The sequence below is a fragment of the Schistocerca piceifrons genome, chromosome 2 (assembly GCF_021461385.2).
Source record: "Schistocerca piceifrons isolate TAMUIC-IGC-003096 chromosome 2, iqSchPice1.1, whole genome shotgun sequence".
NCBI classification, from domain to species: Eukaryota; Metazoa; Arthropoda; class Insecta; order Orthoptera; family Acrididae; genus Schistocerca; species Schistocerca piceifrons.
The window spans coordinates 332,418,334-332,437,239 of NC_060139.1; the positions used below are offsets into that span (position 1 = coordinate 332,418,334).

The following is an 18,906-nucleotide window of genomic DNA, read 5'->3' on the forward strand; positions in this document are numbered from 1 at the left end:
AGTCGTTTAACAACTGAAAATGCTATAGTCTCTTTTCTCTGTGAGGTACTGGATGGGTTAAACAAAAGGTTTCAAATGCTAGGCAATTTTTTTGGTTGTGTTGATCACAAAATATTGCTCCAGAAGTTGGACCATTATGTATTACGGAGAGTAGCTCACAATTGGTTCACCTCTTACTTTAGCAACAGACAGCAAAAGGTCATTATTCACTATGTTGAGAATGGGTGTGATGTGAGGCGTGAGTGGGGTACAATCAAGTGGGGGGAGGCTCAGGGATCAGTGTTGGGGATACTCCTGTCCTTATTTATATAAATATGTCCTCTAGTGTTACAGCTAACTCTAAAATATTTCAAATATTTCTATTTGCTGATGTCACTAGCTTGGTAGCAAAGGATGTTGTGTGCAACATTGGTTTGGTTTCAAATAGTGCAGTTCATGACATAAGTTCATGGCTTGTAGAAAATAAACTAATGCTAAATCACAGTAAGACTCAGTTATTACAGCTTCTAACACACAATTCAACAAAACCTGACATTTTAATTTCACAGAATGGGCATATGATTAGTGAAACTGAACAGTTCAAATTTATAGGTGTTCAGATAGATAGTAAAGTGTCATGGAAAGCCCATGTTCAGGAACTTGTTCAAAGTCTTAATGCTTCCATTTTTACTCTTCAATGTTATCTGAAGTGAGTGATTGTCCGACACGAAAATTAGTCTACTTTGCTTATTTTCAATTGCTTAAGTCATATGGTATTATATTTTGGGGTAACTCTTCCCATTCATTCTAAATGGATATTTTTGGCTCAGAAATGGGCGGTTTGGGCAGTAAGTGGTGTAAGTTCACGAATCTCTTGTTGACCCCTGTTCATGAGTCTCGGTGAAAACAGCCACGAAAGCCTGATATTTTTGCACAGCAAGAGTGATAAGAAACAGTTTCAGATCACCTGAGTGGTTATCACAAGTTGTGAGTGATGGAAAAAACTCACCGTGGCTTACCAAACATGTTAGAAAATTGTTACAAAAGCGAAGGTAACTACACTGTAAATTTAAACATAGCCAACATTTCTTCTATCTGCTGATTTAACACAAAATCATAAAAAGTTTTGGTCTTATGTTAAATCAGTAAATGGATCAAAGGCCTCTTTTCAGACACTCAATGATCATAATGGCATCAAAATTGATGATAACACAGAAAAGGCCGAAACACTAAACATTGTTTTCCAAAACTATTTTAATAAGCAACATTACACTCTAGTTCCTTCTTTAAATCATCCATGAACTTCAAAATGACAGGTATCAAAATAAGTGGCCATGGGATAGAAAAGCAAGTGAAATCACTCAACAGAGGAACAGGCACTGGACCTGACAGCATACCAATATGATTCTACTTAGAGTATGAGAAAGAACTTGCTCCTTTTCTACTAGCAGTTTACCATAGGTTGCCGGAGGACCGAAGAGTTCCTAATGATTGGAAAAAGGTGCAGGTCATTCCCGTTTTCACGAAGTGTCATCGAACTGATACGCAAACCTATAAGCCTATATCTCTGACCTCAGGCTGTTGTACAATTTTGAACTTGCTTTACACTTACGTATTACATTTTGGGAGACCAAAACTCTCCTCTGCAGGAACCAACATGGGTACTGAAAACAATGATCATATGAAACCCAGCTTGCTTTGTCCATCCTGAGGGCCAGAAAGCAGTAGTTCCTAGAATTTAAGTTGATGCTGTGCTCCTTGACTTCTAGAAGACATTTGTTACAGTTTCACACCACTGCTTAATTAACACAATATGAGCATAGAGAGTATCAGATCATTTGAGTGATTGAGTTGAAAAGTTTATGGCACAGAATATCATTCTCAAAAGAGAAAAATATTCAGATGTAAAAGTAACTTTTAGCATACCCCAAGGGAGGACCATTATTTTTCACAACATACATATATGACCCACTGGATAACATGGGACGTTCCATGACACTTTTTGTGAACTATGGTATTGCATAAGAAAAGCTGCAACACTAGAAAACTGTAGCAAAATGCAGGATTGACACTTGGTGCAAGGAGTGCCAACTGATCTTGAACATGAAAATGTAATACTCTTCATATAAATAAAGAAGAAAGACCCATTATTATAAGATTACATAATTGCAGAACAATTACTGGAAGCAGCTACATCCATAAAATATCTAGGAGTATACATACAGAGTGATTTAAATGGAACAACCAGATAAAGCTTACAGCAGGTAAGTCAGATGCCAGATTGAGATTCAGTGTAAGGATCCTAAGGAAATGTAGCCCACCTGCAAAGAAGACAGCTAAAAAAAACTTGTTTGATAAGTAATTGAATATTGCTTACCATTCTGGGGTCCGTACCAGATAGGATCAATAGAAGAAACAGAGAAACCCAAAAGTTCATTTACTAAGCATGAAAGCATCATGGAGGTGCTCAGCCAACTGCAGTGGCAAATGCTGCAAGAGAGGTTTCCTGCATCACAGTATGGGTTACTGTTAAAGATACGAGAGCTTTGAGTAGACCAACATATTGTTTCCTTCTCCATGTTGTTGTTGTTGTTGTGGTCTTCAGTCCTGAGACTGGTTTGATGCAGCTCTCCATGCTACTCTATCCTGTGCAAGCTTCTTCATCTCCCAGTACCTACTGCAACCTACATCCTTCGGAATCTGCTTAGTGTATTGATCTCTTGGTCTCCCTCTACGATTTTTACCCTCCTTCTCCATATACCTCACAAAAAGATCACAACTGTAAAATTAGTGAGATTCAAGTTCATATGGCATTTTACCCTAATTGTTCTTCCCAAAAATTGTTCGCTAGTGGAACAGGAAAAGGGAGAAGTGACAATGGTCCACAAAATAACCACAACCACATGCTGTAGAAGCACATTTACACATGTGCAACTTTCTATGAGCATTACATGAATGTGGCCATTCCATGAAATGGCAATGAGGTGCATGTGCTGGTGCAAAGTCATGCATGCCTTGATTTGTGCACACGGTGTCCAGTGCAAAGTCACAGGAGACCCCATCCTAGATGGGGAGACACATGCAATGGTCTTACATCTGTCCATGGTTCTCTCCATCTGGTGCCTTGTTTTACTATATTTCACTGTTGGAAGATTCAAGTTTTTTGCACACATTTAAATTTGCCACCGCATTAGCACTTTGGGTGAGAGGCCTAACTAGAAACACATGGACTTTGAACAGTATCATCGTGCATTTCCTATTTCCTACCTAGTGAGGGACTGTTACTGTGAGCATTTGCATTTGGGTGTCTGTGAGGTTGCATGTATGTGCATGTATGTAGTCTTATTAGAAGAAGAGCAAGAGCTCAAAAGCTAGTGTTAACTGTTTTCTATTGCGTTCTTCTGTGAACAAGCACCAATCCCCTATAGGTAAGTGACTGCCTTCCCCTTATTTTGCACATTTTCCATATAGCAATTTCCATTGTTGTTATATGAACTTCAAGTATTGATACAATTTCATAGGATAGATAAAATATCAACTCAGGCAGCAGAACACACACACAAAAGACAGTTGTAATTAGGCAAGCTTTCAGAGCCAGTGGCTCCTTCTGGCAAAACGTTTGAAGGGGAAGGAAAAGTACTGGAGAGACCTTGGAAAAGGAGTGGATTTTCACAATATACATACACAACTTACAGGATAACAGAATTGCAGGTCAAGTGAGAGTTACTGCATAGGATGAGAAGGAACTGCATTGGATGAGAGTTGAGAACCTGAGACCTTAAAGTTGGAATACAGGGTAATATGCAAGACAGATATTACTGCTTAAACATCATGCATTAGCTAATAAGAGTGAACACTACATGCACTGTATGTAACAATGGAGGAAGGGGTTGGGGGCGGGGGCAGTGAAAAATAGATGAGTAAGACAATAAAAGATGTAGAAAACTCAAACGGAGAGACGGAAACAATAGTTACTGTGAAGAAATGTTGAGAAGGAAGAAATTAACGTAAATTAAGGCCAGTTGGGTGGTGAAAACCAAGGATGTGTTGTAGCCCTAGTTCCCACTTGTGGAGTTCTGAGAAACTGGTGTCTGGGAGAAGAATCCAGATGGCGCGTGTGGTGAAAAAGGTGTCGAGATCACGGCTGTCTTGTTGTAGAGCATGCTCTGCAACAGGATATTGCATGTTGCAACTATACACACTCTCCCTATGCCCATTCATCTTAATTGATAATTTTGTGATAGTCATGCCAATGTAATAGGACAAACAGTGTTTACATAACAGCTGGTATATGAAGTGTGTCATTTCACATGTGGCTCTCCCTTTGAGAGTATATGTTTTGCCAATTACAGGGCTGCTGTAGGTAGTGGCAGGAGGGTGCATAGAGCTTGTCTTGCAGTGGGCACAGTCACAGGGATAGGAGACATAGGTTAGGGAGATGAGTGCAGAAGGAACATAGGGTCTGACAAGAATATTGCAGAGATTGGGAGGGTGACAAAAAGCTATTCTAGGTGTGGTCAGTAAAATCTCAGACAGAATGGATCACATTTCAGGGCATGAGATTAGGAAGTCACAGCCCTCTTGAAGTAGCTGATTTACACATTCCAGACCAGGATAATACTGAGTCACCAGTGGTGTGCTCCAAAATTGTTTTTTTGGAGGGATCTGCAGTACCAGTATTGGATGTGATGACCCAGGAAATCTGCTTCTGACATAGGCTGCATCTGAACAAATATGTTTGCCTCGGATGCCAGGGCTGTATAGGAGGGAACGTTTGACATGGAAAGGTTGGCAACTGACAAAATGTAAGTACTGTTGTTTGTTGGTAGGTTTAATGTGGATGGAAGCGAGTAGCTAGCCTTCAGTGATGGCGAGATCAACATCAAATAAAGTGGCATGGGATTTGGAATAGGAGAATGTGAAAATGAATTGGGAGAAGGTGTTCAGAGATTCCTGGAATTTCAACAGGTCAGCCTCACCATGAGTCCACATGGTAAAGATATCATCAATGCATCTAAACCAAACCAGGGTCGAAGACTCATGGATCCCAGGAAAATCACCTCCAAGCAACCTACGAAAAGGTTGGCATAGGAAGGAGCCACTCTGGTTCCCATGGTCATACCCCTGATCTGTTTGTGTGTCTGCCCCTTAAAGGCGAAGTTGATTTAGGTGAGTGGGAAGAACATCGTAGGTCTGGAATCAGGTGGGCACTGACTGAGGAAATGTTCAGCATCAGACAGACCATGTCCATGGGGACAGTGGTTCCCAACAGGTGATACGTGGACTCCCAGGGGTCTGCGAGCTATGCCAGAGGGGTCCGCAAGATGCTATTAGAATAAAAAATATATTAAATATATTTCGTATGATAACAGATTTTTTGTTTTGGCCACTTCCTGCATGAGCAGAGCTTTAGCGGACGCTAACTTTTGCGTCTCAGCATCTTACTAGAGCCAACTGACACTAGCACACTCTAGTGCAAAACTAGAATTAGATAGAGGCAAATAGTTCTTCTGTATGCTGTTAGACTGCGCGTGCTGCCTCTTTGCAGCTGACAACTGACAGTCACATTACACAGAAACTCGCATTTCAGACGACAATCAGCCACTGTTAATTTATTGCCAGTGCTTTCACAAACCATGTTGTTTACATATTCAATATTCTGTATTAAAACAGTAGTGTTTGTAAAGCGTTGTTTTTCGTGGAAGCTACAGATCGCGTAGTTAAAAATGGGCTGTCAGTTAAAAAGTGGTTCATTAAAACGAGAAAGGCCTACATATGAAGAGGAAGATAGTGCATCTGATGTTCAAGCAAGTAAGTCAGTGACTCTTGAACCAAAGTTGCCATCAGCATCCCTTGAACCTAACCCTTCCAAGATCAGTGTTAAGCGTACTGGAAAAATTAGAAAATATAACTCTGATTACTTGGAAATCAGTTTTATGTTCACTGGACCTGAGCAACAGCCTAAACCTCAATGTGTAATTTGATATGAAAGCCTTTCGAACGAGTGTATGAAACCAGCAAAACTCTGGTGTCATCTTGAAACAAAGTAATCAGAGTACAAAAGGTCATTTGATTTTTCAAAAATAAATTAGGAGAGTTAAAAACATCTCATAAAACAATTACCAAACACTGTGGCGCAAATGTAAATGAAAATGCAACCCTTGCATCTTACGAGGTGGCTCAGCTTGTTGCTAAATGTGGAAAAAACCACACAATTGCTGAGGAACTTATACTGCCATCAGAAATAATACTTTGCAAGAGAATGTTAGGTGATGCAGCTGCTAAGGTAATAGGAACTTTCCTGCTCTCAAATAATACTGTTCAAAGACAAATTACTGATATGGCAGTTAACATTGAAGAAACATTGCTAGCTAGACTTTTGCACGAGTGACATGTACGCTCTACAATTGGATGAAAGCAAACACATATAAAAAAAAAAGCTATAATGTTGGTTTTCGCACAATTCTTATGGGAGGACCAAGTGTTCAAAGATTTTCTTTTTTCATGTGAACTACTGCATACAACAGCAGATGATACTTTTACTGCATAAAATAAAGTCAATGTCTGGCAAAAAAACAGGACTTCTAGCTCATATCAAAGCAGTAGCCCCTGAGGTGAAATGGAAGCCTTAGTAGACAAAAGATTGCCTGAACCTTTGCAAAAGATACTTTACGAAGTAGTTCAAATCATCAACTACATTAAAACTCGACATCAGTCACGGATTTCATGGTTGGTATCTTTGATATAGGAGGGGAGTCTTTGTACTATGAGTTGCAGATGTTGATCAACTAAGTCAGATATATGTTCGGTGGGTGGGCCAGCAGCTTTAGGATGGCCAGGATGATTAGATTTGTGAATATTAGGAAGAAGGTAAAAGATTGGGGTGCACATTTTGGGTGGAGGTGAGATGTTCTATGGATTGAGATGTTAGTGCTTGTGAGGGGCCTTAGGTTTTGAGGGCAATTCGAAACACAGGGACGGGATCTTGATGACAACCGCTATAAGTAGAGTGCCAGACAGCTGGCATAGACCTTCACTAACATACTCCTTTCGGTCAAATACTACAGCAGTAGATCCTTTGTCCACAAAGCATCAAATAGATATTTTTCACTGCTATATCTGTAAAGCAGTCACTTAGGAGTTGGCCATATTTTTAAGTGTAATTACATCAAAAAGCCTTTAAACTGACTCAGCAGTTATGATATACCACACGAATAATATGTGTAACATGTAACTAACTGATCTATAATATGTCTACTTAGCTTATACTTACTATAAATATCTTCCACATACAGTAAAGTGAGAAGAAGTATCCAAGGAAGTTGAAATACTTCCCCTTCCATGTATTGGACCACTCAGCTCGTTCCTGCATGTTATGCAGGTCATGTGCTTCCAGAAAAAGCTGCCTGCTCAATTCCTCCAGTCCAGCTATTTCTTGTTTCAGCTGAGACACATCTGAGAATAACTGTCAAGGTCCTTGTAGTGATGATTACAAAGAAAGGTTGGGACAGTTTTTTATGTTCTGAAAAGCAGTTTCAATGCGTGAACATGCTCTGTTCTACTAGAAAATGCTCTGTTCTACTACATCTAGTGAAGAAAATTATTTTCTAATGATCAAATTCAATTCTTATTATTAATTAAAATTTCTCAGTGATAATATATACATCAGCAATAATATGTGGAAACTATACAAAGCCTATGGCAGTAAATACTGTAACATTTTCATGGTGTCTGCTTGTATATTTTGATTTATGTGTACAATTAGATGAATACTCCTCAACAGGAACAAATTTTTCTTTAATGACAAAATTTTGCTTTGGTTAGTAAGATTTTATATACTCAATATTTTAGAATATGGATGTCTTAATTTTTCTTTCTACACTGTGTGTTCGTTTGGTTCATAAAATAAGTCCTCTAACTGTTACGCTGAATTTCAGTACTTACCTATTCAAGTGATAATCATGCTTCTCTTTGTGTTCCAACTTCCAGTATCTTAATGGCGTTATTTGTTTTTTTCTTCATATGTCTCAAGCGTTGTATAGTTCCTACATATTATTGCTTATACTATAATACTGCTAATACTAATGCTTATATTGATATCTTGTGTACCTTAAAGATACATGATTCAAGGCCACATGTAATGATACTGTGTGCACTAAAAGGTTCACAGGACACACTGTAAATTGTGACAGTGTTATGGATACACAAGGTCAGGCAGAAAAATTAACTATGGGCCATGGGCAGCAGTAACAAGTCGTGAGTCCCTCCCCAACTGGAATTCCCTGATATTTTCTTGATTTCCAGATGTGTTTTAGCATTTTTCCCTGACAAATCTTCCGATCTCATGGGTAAGTAAAGAATAAGTTGACAAAAAATGTAAGGACATCTGTATTTCTAATCATGTGTGCAAAAATCTTCAGTACTAACATCCACATCTTTTGTAAGGATCTGTTTTTAGATGGAGAAAGTAAGCCAAATGGTACAGGTGTTTCATTAAGACCACTGATGTTATTTTATTTCAATAAAACAAAACACATTTGTTGACAAAAATATGCATTTCATTGGAGTTGTAAGACAGATTTAAAATACCTTCACTGATTTCAGAAATAATCTCAGAAAAAAACAGGCCTCTTGCAAGAAGTATATAAGGCAGGGAAGAGTTGCGTAAAACAACACTATAGGTGACCGCCAATAAAATGTTCGTTCTACTATGTTCATTATTGTCGGTTATTACCCACTATGTTATGTCTATTATTTTACAGGTATTGTGTGGATTTTCTTTCAAGAAATGCACGAGTACATAGCGTACAAACAGCCAGCGACTGCAACAATTTTCTTCTCCTTATCGTCCATATTTTCTAATATATAAACTACTTTTGAAGTGCCAAAATGTACTAGAATAAATAAAATGTTTCTAAAATGCCACACTGTACAATGTACATGCAGTGAGGCAGTCACAATTCCTGAAATCCATTGCCAATTACCTCTGGCCTGCAGAGGAGCACCAGAGTCCTGCGCCCACAGATAAACCACAAAAATCTGCCACATTACGCCACACACTAACAGACCTGGCCAGCAGGAACATCGGTGAGACTAGATCCACCAGACAGGGCCTTACATTAGTGGGAAATGATGGGCTTCAGATTGGCAGGCACGATCCATTGGAGGTACCCACAGAAATGGCCTGCAGTTTTGGCCCTTCAGGGAAGTCCACTCATGTGGCCAGCTATACACATGTCCAGACACCATGTTGACGAAATGAGACTGTGGTGATCAATCCATGCAACACATAACTTGCATGAATACTCTGAGAATCAATACTAATGAGGATAGGTAGCAGCTCACCGTAAAGATAATTGCTGAGGCACAGACAGGTTGGTTGGTTGGTTGGTTTAAAAGACAGGGGGGGGGGGGGGGGGGGCAAACTGCGAGGTCATCAGTCCCTCGTTCCTGGTAAAATAATTACACAAGGGAAAGGAGAAAACAAATAAGATGTACAGCACAATAACAGGAGAAAGGAAGAACCAGAAGAATGAGAAAAGGACAACCAACACTACTATGGACAAAACAGGAAAAGAAAACCACAGAGAGAAGCAAGAACCAGGTAGAAATGGTAAACAGAAGAGAGAAGATGACCGTGACTGGCCAACCACAAGAATAAAAAGGAAAAGCCAGCCACTCTGCGACACATTAAAACATCCACCCCAAAAGTATTAGAGCTCAGAACACAGAGGGGCAAAGGACATACATTAAAACGTAGATGAAATAATAAAACCCACTGTCATGTAAAAATTGTAAAATTACATTAGCCGATGAGGTGTTGTCAGCTAAAATTAATGATAACGAGTCTGGTAACTGAAGAGTCCGTTGTAGGGCGGCCAAAGAAAAAGGACAGCTTACCAAGATATCGACCACTGTCAGACGGGAGCCGCACTAACACTGAGATGGGTCATCATGGCACAAGAGGTAGCTGTGTGTCACCAAAGCATAGCCAATGCGGAGCCAGTAGAGAACCACAGAGTGCCTGCAAGAGGCCTGTGTGGAGGACTGCCACACGTTCATAGTCTCATTAGTTGCACGCAGTTTGTTGTGCGTGCTGTGGGTTATGCCATTTTATATCCCAGCCACAAAACCTTGCGGCGTAGTACTGAACGCAGGTCAGTTCCAGAGAAGCCGATCTCCATAAGCAGCTTCTGCGTAGCCTGCTTGGCCAACCTGTCGGCAAGTTCGTTGCCTGGGATTCCGACATGACCTGGGGTCCAGACAAACACCACTGAACGACAGGACCGTTCCACGGCACAGATCGACTCCTGGATGGTCGCTACAAAAGGATGACGAGGGTAGCACTGGTTGATAGCTTGTAGCCTGCTCAAGGAGTCAGCACACACAAGAAATGACTCCCCAGGGCATGAACGGATGTGCTCAAGGGCACGAGATGTAGCCACCAGCATGGCCATGAAAACAGTCCAGCTATTGGGCAAGGAATGCTGTTCAATATGTCCTCCATGGACATATGCGAAGCCAATGTGAGCATCAGCCATCGAGCCGTTGGTGTAAACCACTTCGTGGCCTTGGTACATTCAAGAATTGAGAGGAAGTGTCAGCGGAGAGCCGTGGGGTTAACTGAATCTTTAGGCCCATATGAAATGTCCAGGCAAAGCCGCACCCAATGTGTACACCATGGAGGTCTATGTGAATGGATCTCAGGTATAGTTGGTAAAGGCAAGCACTCCAGTTCAGAAAGAAGGGATCGAACACAAACTGCAATTGGAAGCCCTGACCTGGGCTGCCGATGTGGGGGATGAACTGTTGTGGGTGGGAAAAGGAGACGGTGATTTGGATGCGCAGGAGAACTAGGAACTTGTGCAATATAACTGGCCAGGAGTTCGGCACGCCTAATCTGCAATGGAGGGACTCCGGCCTCCACAAGGACACTGGCCACTGGACTCGTCCTAAAAGCTCTTGCCGCTAGGCAATCGTCACAGTGGTGCACTGGGTCGGGTAAACACAATGCTGAGGGTGTGGCGGAACCATAAACCACCCTCACATAGTCAAGGTGGGATTGAACAAGGGGTCTGTAGAGCTGCAGCAGTGTAGAGTGATCTGCACCCCCAGTTGGTGTTGTTCAGGCAGCGGAGGACAGCGAGGTGCTGCCAGCACTTCCGCTTAAGTTGATGAAGGTGAGGAGGCCAAGTCAACCAGTCCTAAGCATCAATATGCCTCCACTACAGTGATTGGATCATGATTAAGGTATAGTTCTGATTCTAGATGAATGGTACGACGCCAACTGAAGTGAATAACACACAACTTTGCAGTAAAAAATTGGAAAACGTGGGCTAGAGCACATGACTGCACCTTGTGGATGGCCCCCTGTAGGCTCTGCTCAGCAACACCAGTACTGGTGGAGCAGTACAAAATTCAGACGTTATCTGCATACAGAGAGGGTGAGATGGACAGCCCTACAGCTCCTGCTAGACCATTAATGGCCACTAAAAATAGATATAAACTCAATAGAGAGCCCTGTGGGACCACTTTCTCCTGGATATGGGGCAACTATGGGAGGCACCAACTTGGGTATGGAAAGTACGAAGTGACAGGATATTTTGGATAAAAATCAGAAGCAGGCCTCGAAGAGCCCACTCGTATAATGTCGCAAGGATACGATGTTGCCAGGTCGTGTCATACACTTTTCACAAATCAAAAAAGACAGCAACCAGGTGTTGGCATCTTGAAAAGGCTGTTCGGATGGCAGCCTCGAGGCACACCGTGGCGGAAGCCACCCTGACATGGAGCCAGTAGACCACTTGACTCCAGGACCCAACCCAACCACCAACACACCATATGTTATAGCAGCTTACAAAGAACGTTGGTGAGGCTGATGGGCTGATAGCTATTCGCATCAAGCGGATTTTTACTGAGTATGAGCATTGAAATGATGTTTCTCTCCTGCCATTGCGATGGAAAGATGCCATCGCACCAGGTCCGGTTGATGAGGATGAGGAGATGTCACTTGTAGTCAGATGTTTAATCACCTGACTGTGCATCTGATCTGCCCCAGGAGCTGTGTTGGAGCAATGTGCAAGGGCACTGAGGAGCTCCCACTCTGTAAATGGGGCATTATAGGATTCACTGTGGCATGTAGTGAACAAGAGGACTTTCCCTTCCAGTCACCATTTGAGAGTGCGAAAGGCTGAGGGGTAATTCTCTGATGCAGAGGCTCGAGCATAGTGCCCACAAAGTGCTCGGCAACCGCAACTGCATTAGTAGATAACACGCCATTTATGTTAATACCAGGAACACCTGTTGGGGTTTGGTACCCGAAAACACATTTGATCCTTGCCCAGACTTGGAAAGGTGATGTATGGCACCCAATGGTCGATATATATCTCTCCCAACACTCCTGCTTCCATCATTTGATAAGTTGGCGAACACGGGCAAGCAGCTGTTTAAAGGCTATGAGGTCCTCCAGGGAAGGGTGCCACTTATGGTGCCGTAGAGCTTGCTGATGCTCCTTAATTTCTTCAGCAACTTCTGGCGACCAACAAGGGACTGCCTTTCACTGAGGGAACCCTAAAGAGTGAGGAATCGTGTTTTCTGCCACAGAAATGATTGTGGTAGTAACCTGCTCAACCATCACATCAATGTTACCATGTGGAGGAGATCCAGCGGTGACAGCAGAGGAAAGTTTCGACATCTCTTCCCTGGCCAGTAAGCACGGTGCCACCCCACAGGGGTTATGGGCATTACAATCTCCCAAAAGTAGAAAAGGGATACTGCACCATCTGGAGTAATATATACATTGCAGACAGTTATTTCCTGTGTCATCCTTATTCTGACAGCCACAGATTCAAGAGGGGTTTGAAGTGACACAGTTTCACTACAGACTGAGTTTAGGACACAAACGCAAGCTCCACCCGACACTTTATTATAGTTGCTATGGTTCCTGTAGTACCCCTTATAGCCGCTGAGGTCAGGGGTTCACATTGTCGGGAAACAGGTTTCCTGGAGGGCAATGCAGAAAGCACGTGTAAAGCTTGACAGCTGCCATAGCTCAGCCAGGTGGTGGAAAAAACCAATGCAATTCCGCTGGAGGATGACATCATTGTGAGCCTGGGAAGGCATGGAACATTCAATGAGGCAGTTTATGTCTCAGGGTCACATGCTGCCACCGATTTTTGCCTGAGCTGTCTATATCCATTGTTTCTTCAGGTCCAGTCAGATCTAGGTCCTCAGTGGACGTCAGAATCTCCACCTCATCCGCAGATGCAGAGCTTGTAGGTAGCGGTGGTGTTGGTGCCACCCCAATTCTCTTGGTCTTGGGGACTTTCTTTTTGGATTTTTCTTGCTGCTCCTTGGGTTTCCCTGGCTGGGAGGACTTCACTGACTCTGTATCTGGCACTGAGGATGAGCGTGAAGCCCTACGACCAGCTGCTTTTGGGCTCTTCAGCCACTGGCAGGTGTCAGCTTTCCCACTAGCAAAAACCTGGGAAGGGGTGACCCAAGGGACCCCTTCCTAACAAGAGGAGCTGAAGAAGACTTATGCTTCTCCGGCTCAGAAGTGGGGACTGATATCCCTGGTGGTTGGGGGGTATTGCTCCCAAAGTAGGTGGTGCGGGAGCAACAGGGAGGGAAGTGCCCGCCACCATCAAGGGGGCAGGTGTAGTTTTCTGGTTCAGAGAGGCAACAGGAATGCGAGGAACTGATGGGGCGACAACTGTTCTCGTAGTGGCGGTGTAAGAGGAGGTCATAGCCATAGGATGTAGGCGCTCAAATTACCTCTTAGCCTCACTGTAGGTCAGTTGGTCCAATGTCTTATATTCCATGATTTTCCTCTCTTTCTGTAAAATCCTGTACTCTGGGGAGCAAGGTGAATGATGCTCTCTGCAGTTGACACAGATGGGAGGCAGGCCACATGGAGTATTGGGATGTGATGGACATCCACAATCTCGACATGTGACGCAGAAGTACAGCGGGAAGACATATGGCCAAATTTTCAGCACTTAATGCACCGCATCAGGGGAGGGATATATGGCTTGAGGTCACAGCAGTAGACCATCACCTCGACCTTCTCGGGCAATGTGTCACTCTCGAAGGCCAAGATGAAGGCACCGGTGGCAACTTGATTATCCCTCATACCACGATGGAAGTGCCGGTCAAAATGAACACCTCGCCATTCTAAATTGGTGTGCAGCTCGTTGTCAGACTACAAAAGAAGATCCCTGTGCAATATAATACCCTGGACCATATTTAAGCTCTTATGGGGCATGATGGTAACAGAAACATCCCCAAACTTGTCACAAGTGAGTAATGCCTGTGACTGGGCAGAGGATGCTTTTTTTATCTAGACTGACCCAGAGCACATTTTGGACAAGCCTTCCACCTCCCCAAACTTGTCCTCCATCATGCTCCACAAAAAACTGAGGCTTCATGGGCATGAAAAATGCCCCATCAACTCTCGTACATATGAGGTACCAGGGTAAATAAGCTTCACTGCCATCTTTAGCCTGGCGTTCTCCCATGGTGTGGCCAGGGAGGGAAATGATTTCGGGTCATATTTCTTACCACAACAGACTGGCTATCATGCTGGATATGAGGTGCAAAGAATTCCATGGTACTTGTCGGCACAGAAAACGACACTGCATAATGGGTGGAGGAAAATACACCCAGGAAGGTGTCCTTGCTCAAGAAATGGAGGATGAATGGACTGCAATGCCATGGCGATAAAGTGGGCTAAAGATCTCAATGCACAATGGACACGATGCACCATGTAAGGCGCCCTTCCCCAATTGGCTCACTCTTCGGGAAAATTTTGAAAAATGGAGGTCAAACCCTACAGGGGACCATCACATAAAGGCCAAAAGGTGTGAGACTCCTTTTAGTCACCTCTTATGACAAGCAGGAATACCTCAGGCCTATTCTAACCCCTGGGCCTGCAGGGGGGGGGGGGGGGGGGGGGTGCGGCACAGACAGGCACAGGGAAAAGACAATCACACTCACAACTAAATTTTTGGTCACAGCCTTTGTCCGAAAATGAGAGCACACACACATTCAAACAATAAATCAGACACAACTCATGCACACATGACCTCCATCTCCAACTGCTGCGTCAACAGCTTCTGAGAATCAGAGACAAACAAACAACTCCTCACGCCTCCCTGCCTCTTGTCGGCAGCTGCTAAGCTAGCAGCACGAAGTGGTGGCAGCACTGACTGCAAGCTGAGGGAAGTGGTAGAAAGGGAAGAAGCAGTAAGACTGAGAGAGTAGGGAAGTGACACACATACTCAGCTGGGTCCAGCCATCAAGGATGCATGATATCTCAGTAAAAAACTGGGGGCTCTTCCTGTAGCATCTCGGATGAACCAAACTGTCCTTTCTGCACAAACTCAATACCCCACGTAGTGTCTGGGTATAGTTATAAGCATTTTGCAACAATAACATGTTATCTTGGCATCAACAAGTGTCTGTACATGAATGGAAAAGACAACTCTTTCACTTCAAAGCTAGATTTTTGAGTGCATCACTGACTTTTGATAGTGCATTTGTGATCTTACAGTACAGAGTTTTGTCTTTCAAGTGAAAATGAGTGGTAAGAAAGGGTACTCAGGCAGAGGAGGTACAAAAACATCATATCCAATATGGTGTCAAAGCAGTGTATCATCAAAGTGTCCTAAGAACAGATATGACACTGAGATCAGTTCAGGAGTTAGCATCTCTGCTACGAAATTGAAAGACAGTGACCTGGATTTTGATGTGAATTACAGATTGAGGTGTAGGATTATAAATTTTCTGCCATTTTCTCTGTTATTTCTCAACATGTAAAACATGCAATGCAGACATCATGTTGCAAGAACAAGTCCTTGAGGCTAAGGCTTCATAATAATTATTGCTTGTCAAACTGCCCAAAACTTGTAGAAATTTTATATGGAATGCTTATGAAATCAACTGTCAAATCGTCCTACTTAGCATAGGGCTAAACGGAATTGTAAAGTTTTGTGTGATCTTGGAATTGCCACAAATGATACTTCAATCATTCTATGATAAACTAGTGGATATGATTTTGATCGCAACAGCAACAGTACGACAGGCCAGTCCTGGAATGGCAGATTAATGGTAAGAGTTTTCAAAAGCATAATTTTTTTCCATTTGTTCATGTCTACAACACATTCCAAAATTTCAAAAGTGTTTTTCCTGGTATATGATTTTCCAAAATGGCACATGACATAGCTCAAACAATTTCCAGTCTTTTTATTTTAACCTTTAACAACAATTTTGAAATAACATTTCAGAGTCAATCACATAGGTATTAACACTCACCAATTACACAAAAAACATATTTCCAAAATCCCCAATGTGGTTCACTAGCTACACTCATGTAGATTATGTAGATTTTTTTTTCTTTTCTCCAGATTCAAATTAGCACCAGTTATAGTGGGTGCCACAGATTGCCTCAAATTCAACATGCCTCAGCAGAATTCCTGTAGTGTCAATATTTTTTAATATTTTCTGAGAAATTTTTTTGTTATGTGCTTAAACACACCGAAGTGCCAAAGAAACTGGTATAGGCATGCATATTCACATACAAAGATATCTAACCAGGTAGAATACAGTGCTGTGGACAGCAATGCTTATATAAGACAAGCGTCTGGCACAATTGTTAAATTGGTTAGTGCAGCTACAATGGCAGGTTATCAAGATTTAAGTGAGTCTGAATGTTGTGTTATAATCGGCGCACGATCGGTGGACCAGCAGCGATGAAGTGGGGATTTTCCCATATGACCATATCACGAGTGTACTGTGAATATCAGGAATTTGGTAAAACATCAAATCTCCAACATTGCTCCAGAACAGGACCCATGATGAATGAATAGAATCGTTCAACGTGACAGAAGTGCAACACTTCCACAAATTACACAGATTTCAATTCTAGTCAATCAACAAGTGTCAATGAAACATCATCGACATGGGCTTTCGAAGCTGAAGGCCCACTCATGTACCCTTGAAAGACTGCACAACACAAAGCTTTACACCTCACCTTGGCCCATCGACACCTAGACTGGACTGTTGATGACTGGAAACACATTATCTGGTTGGACGAGTCTCGTTTCAAATTGTATCAAGTGGATGGACATATACAGGTATGGAAACAACATCATGAATCCACGGGCCCTGCATGTCAGCAGGGGACTATTCAAACTGGTGGAGGCTCTGTAATGGTGTAGGACGTGTGTAGTTGGAGTGATATGGGACCCCTGACATGTCTAGATACGACTCTGACAGGTGACACATACATAAACATCCTGTCTCATCACCTGCATCCATTCATGTTCATTGGGCATTGCAACGGACTTGGGCAATTCCAGGAGGACAATCCGACACCCCCACACATCCAGAATTGCTACGAGTGGCTCCAGGAACACTCTTCCACTTGTCACCCTCCCCAGACATGAACACTATTGAGCATACCTGGGATGCCTTGCAACGTGCTGTTCAGAAGAAATGTGCACCCCCTCACACTCTTACGGATTTATGGACAGCCCTGTACGATTCATGGTGTCAATTCCCTAAAGCACTATTTCAGACATAAGTCAAGTCCATGCCACATCGTACAGCGGCACTTCTGTGTGCTCGTGGGTGCCCTACACAATTTTAAGCAGGTGTACCAGTTTCTTTGGCTCTTCAGTGCATAGCTCAATAACTACCCCAAGTATTATTTCTCTATCACCTTTCCTTCCACCCAAACAAAATCGTCAAGTAAATCTTTTTTATGGTCATAAAGTGGTGTTACCCCATAATCAAAAGAAATATATGGCAAATTATTAATCACTTTGATGACAAAAATCAAGGTGAACTGCAAAACATGAAGTATTTTTCAACTAGATCACATATGATATTCAACACTTCAAAACTACATGTGTTATTCCATGTCAGTTGGTTTTTAAGAGTGGATTAAATAGATTACAGAACATATAGCAATACTTTACTTAAACACATCACATTACTACTCTGAAGCTATGTCAAAGTCAAGTATCAATTGCATTCATGTCATGGGATACAGTTAATAATAGCTATATCATAATGCGAAGATATATCAAATGGAATGAACACACAAAATTGGTAGTAGGGAAAGCAAATGAAGCATGTAGACTTTGTAAGACAAGTAGCTTAACTTCCACAATTGTATTATGCCACATGAGCACATATTCATTTGTATCAACGCTGTAGAAAGCTATGTCATCTCTGGGCGGGGACTGCTCAAGAGAACGTCGTTATCAGGAGAAAGAAAACTGGCATTCTACGGATCGGAGCGAGGAATGTCAGATCCCTTAATCGGGCAGGTAGGTTAGAAAATTTAAAAAGGGAAATGGATAGGTTGAAGTTAGATACAGTGGGAATTAGTGAAGTTCGGTGGCAGGAGGAACAAGACTTTTGGTCAGGTGAATACAGGGTTATAAATACAAAATCAAATAGGGGTAATCCAGGAGTAGGTTTAATAATGAATAAAAAAAATAGGAGTGCGGGTAAGCTACTACCAACAGCATAGTGAACGCATTATTGTGGCCAAGATACACATGCCTACTTCAGTAGTACAAGTTTATATGCCAACTAGCTCTGCAGATGATGAAATTGATGAAATGTATGATGAGACAAAAGAAATTATTCAGGTAGTGAAGGGAGACGAAAATTTAAGTCATGGGTGACTGGAATTCAAGAGTAGGAAAAGGGAGAGAAGGAAACATAGTGGCTGAATACGGATTGGGGAAGAGAAATGAAAGAGGAAGCCATCTGGTACAATTTTGCACAGAGCGTAACTTAATCATAGCTAACACTTGGTTCAAGAATCATAAAAGAAGGTTGTATACGTGGAAGAATCCTGGAGATACTAAAAGGTATCAGATAGATGATATAATGGTAAGACAGAGATTTAGG

The 18,906-nt window shown here is 42.3% G+C and overlaps 1 protein-coding gene across 1 annotated transcript in view; it reads right to left on the reverse strand.

Moving 5' to 3' along the window:
• Nucleotides 1–18,906, reverse strand: part of LOC124777439 (Golgi pH regulator A) — a 95,124-nt gene that overhangs the window by 16,318 nt on the left and 59,900 nt on the right. The window contains 1 exon segment of the mRNA XM_047252846.1: nt 7,253–7,434. Coding sequence (XP_047108802.1) covers nt 7,253–7,434 — 182 coding nt within the window.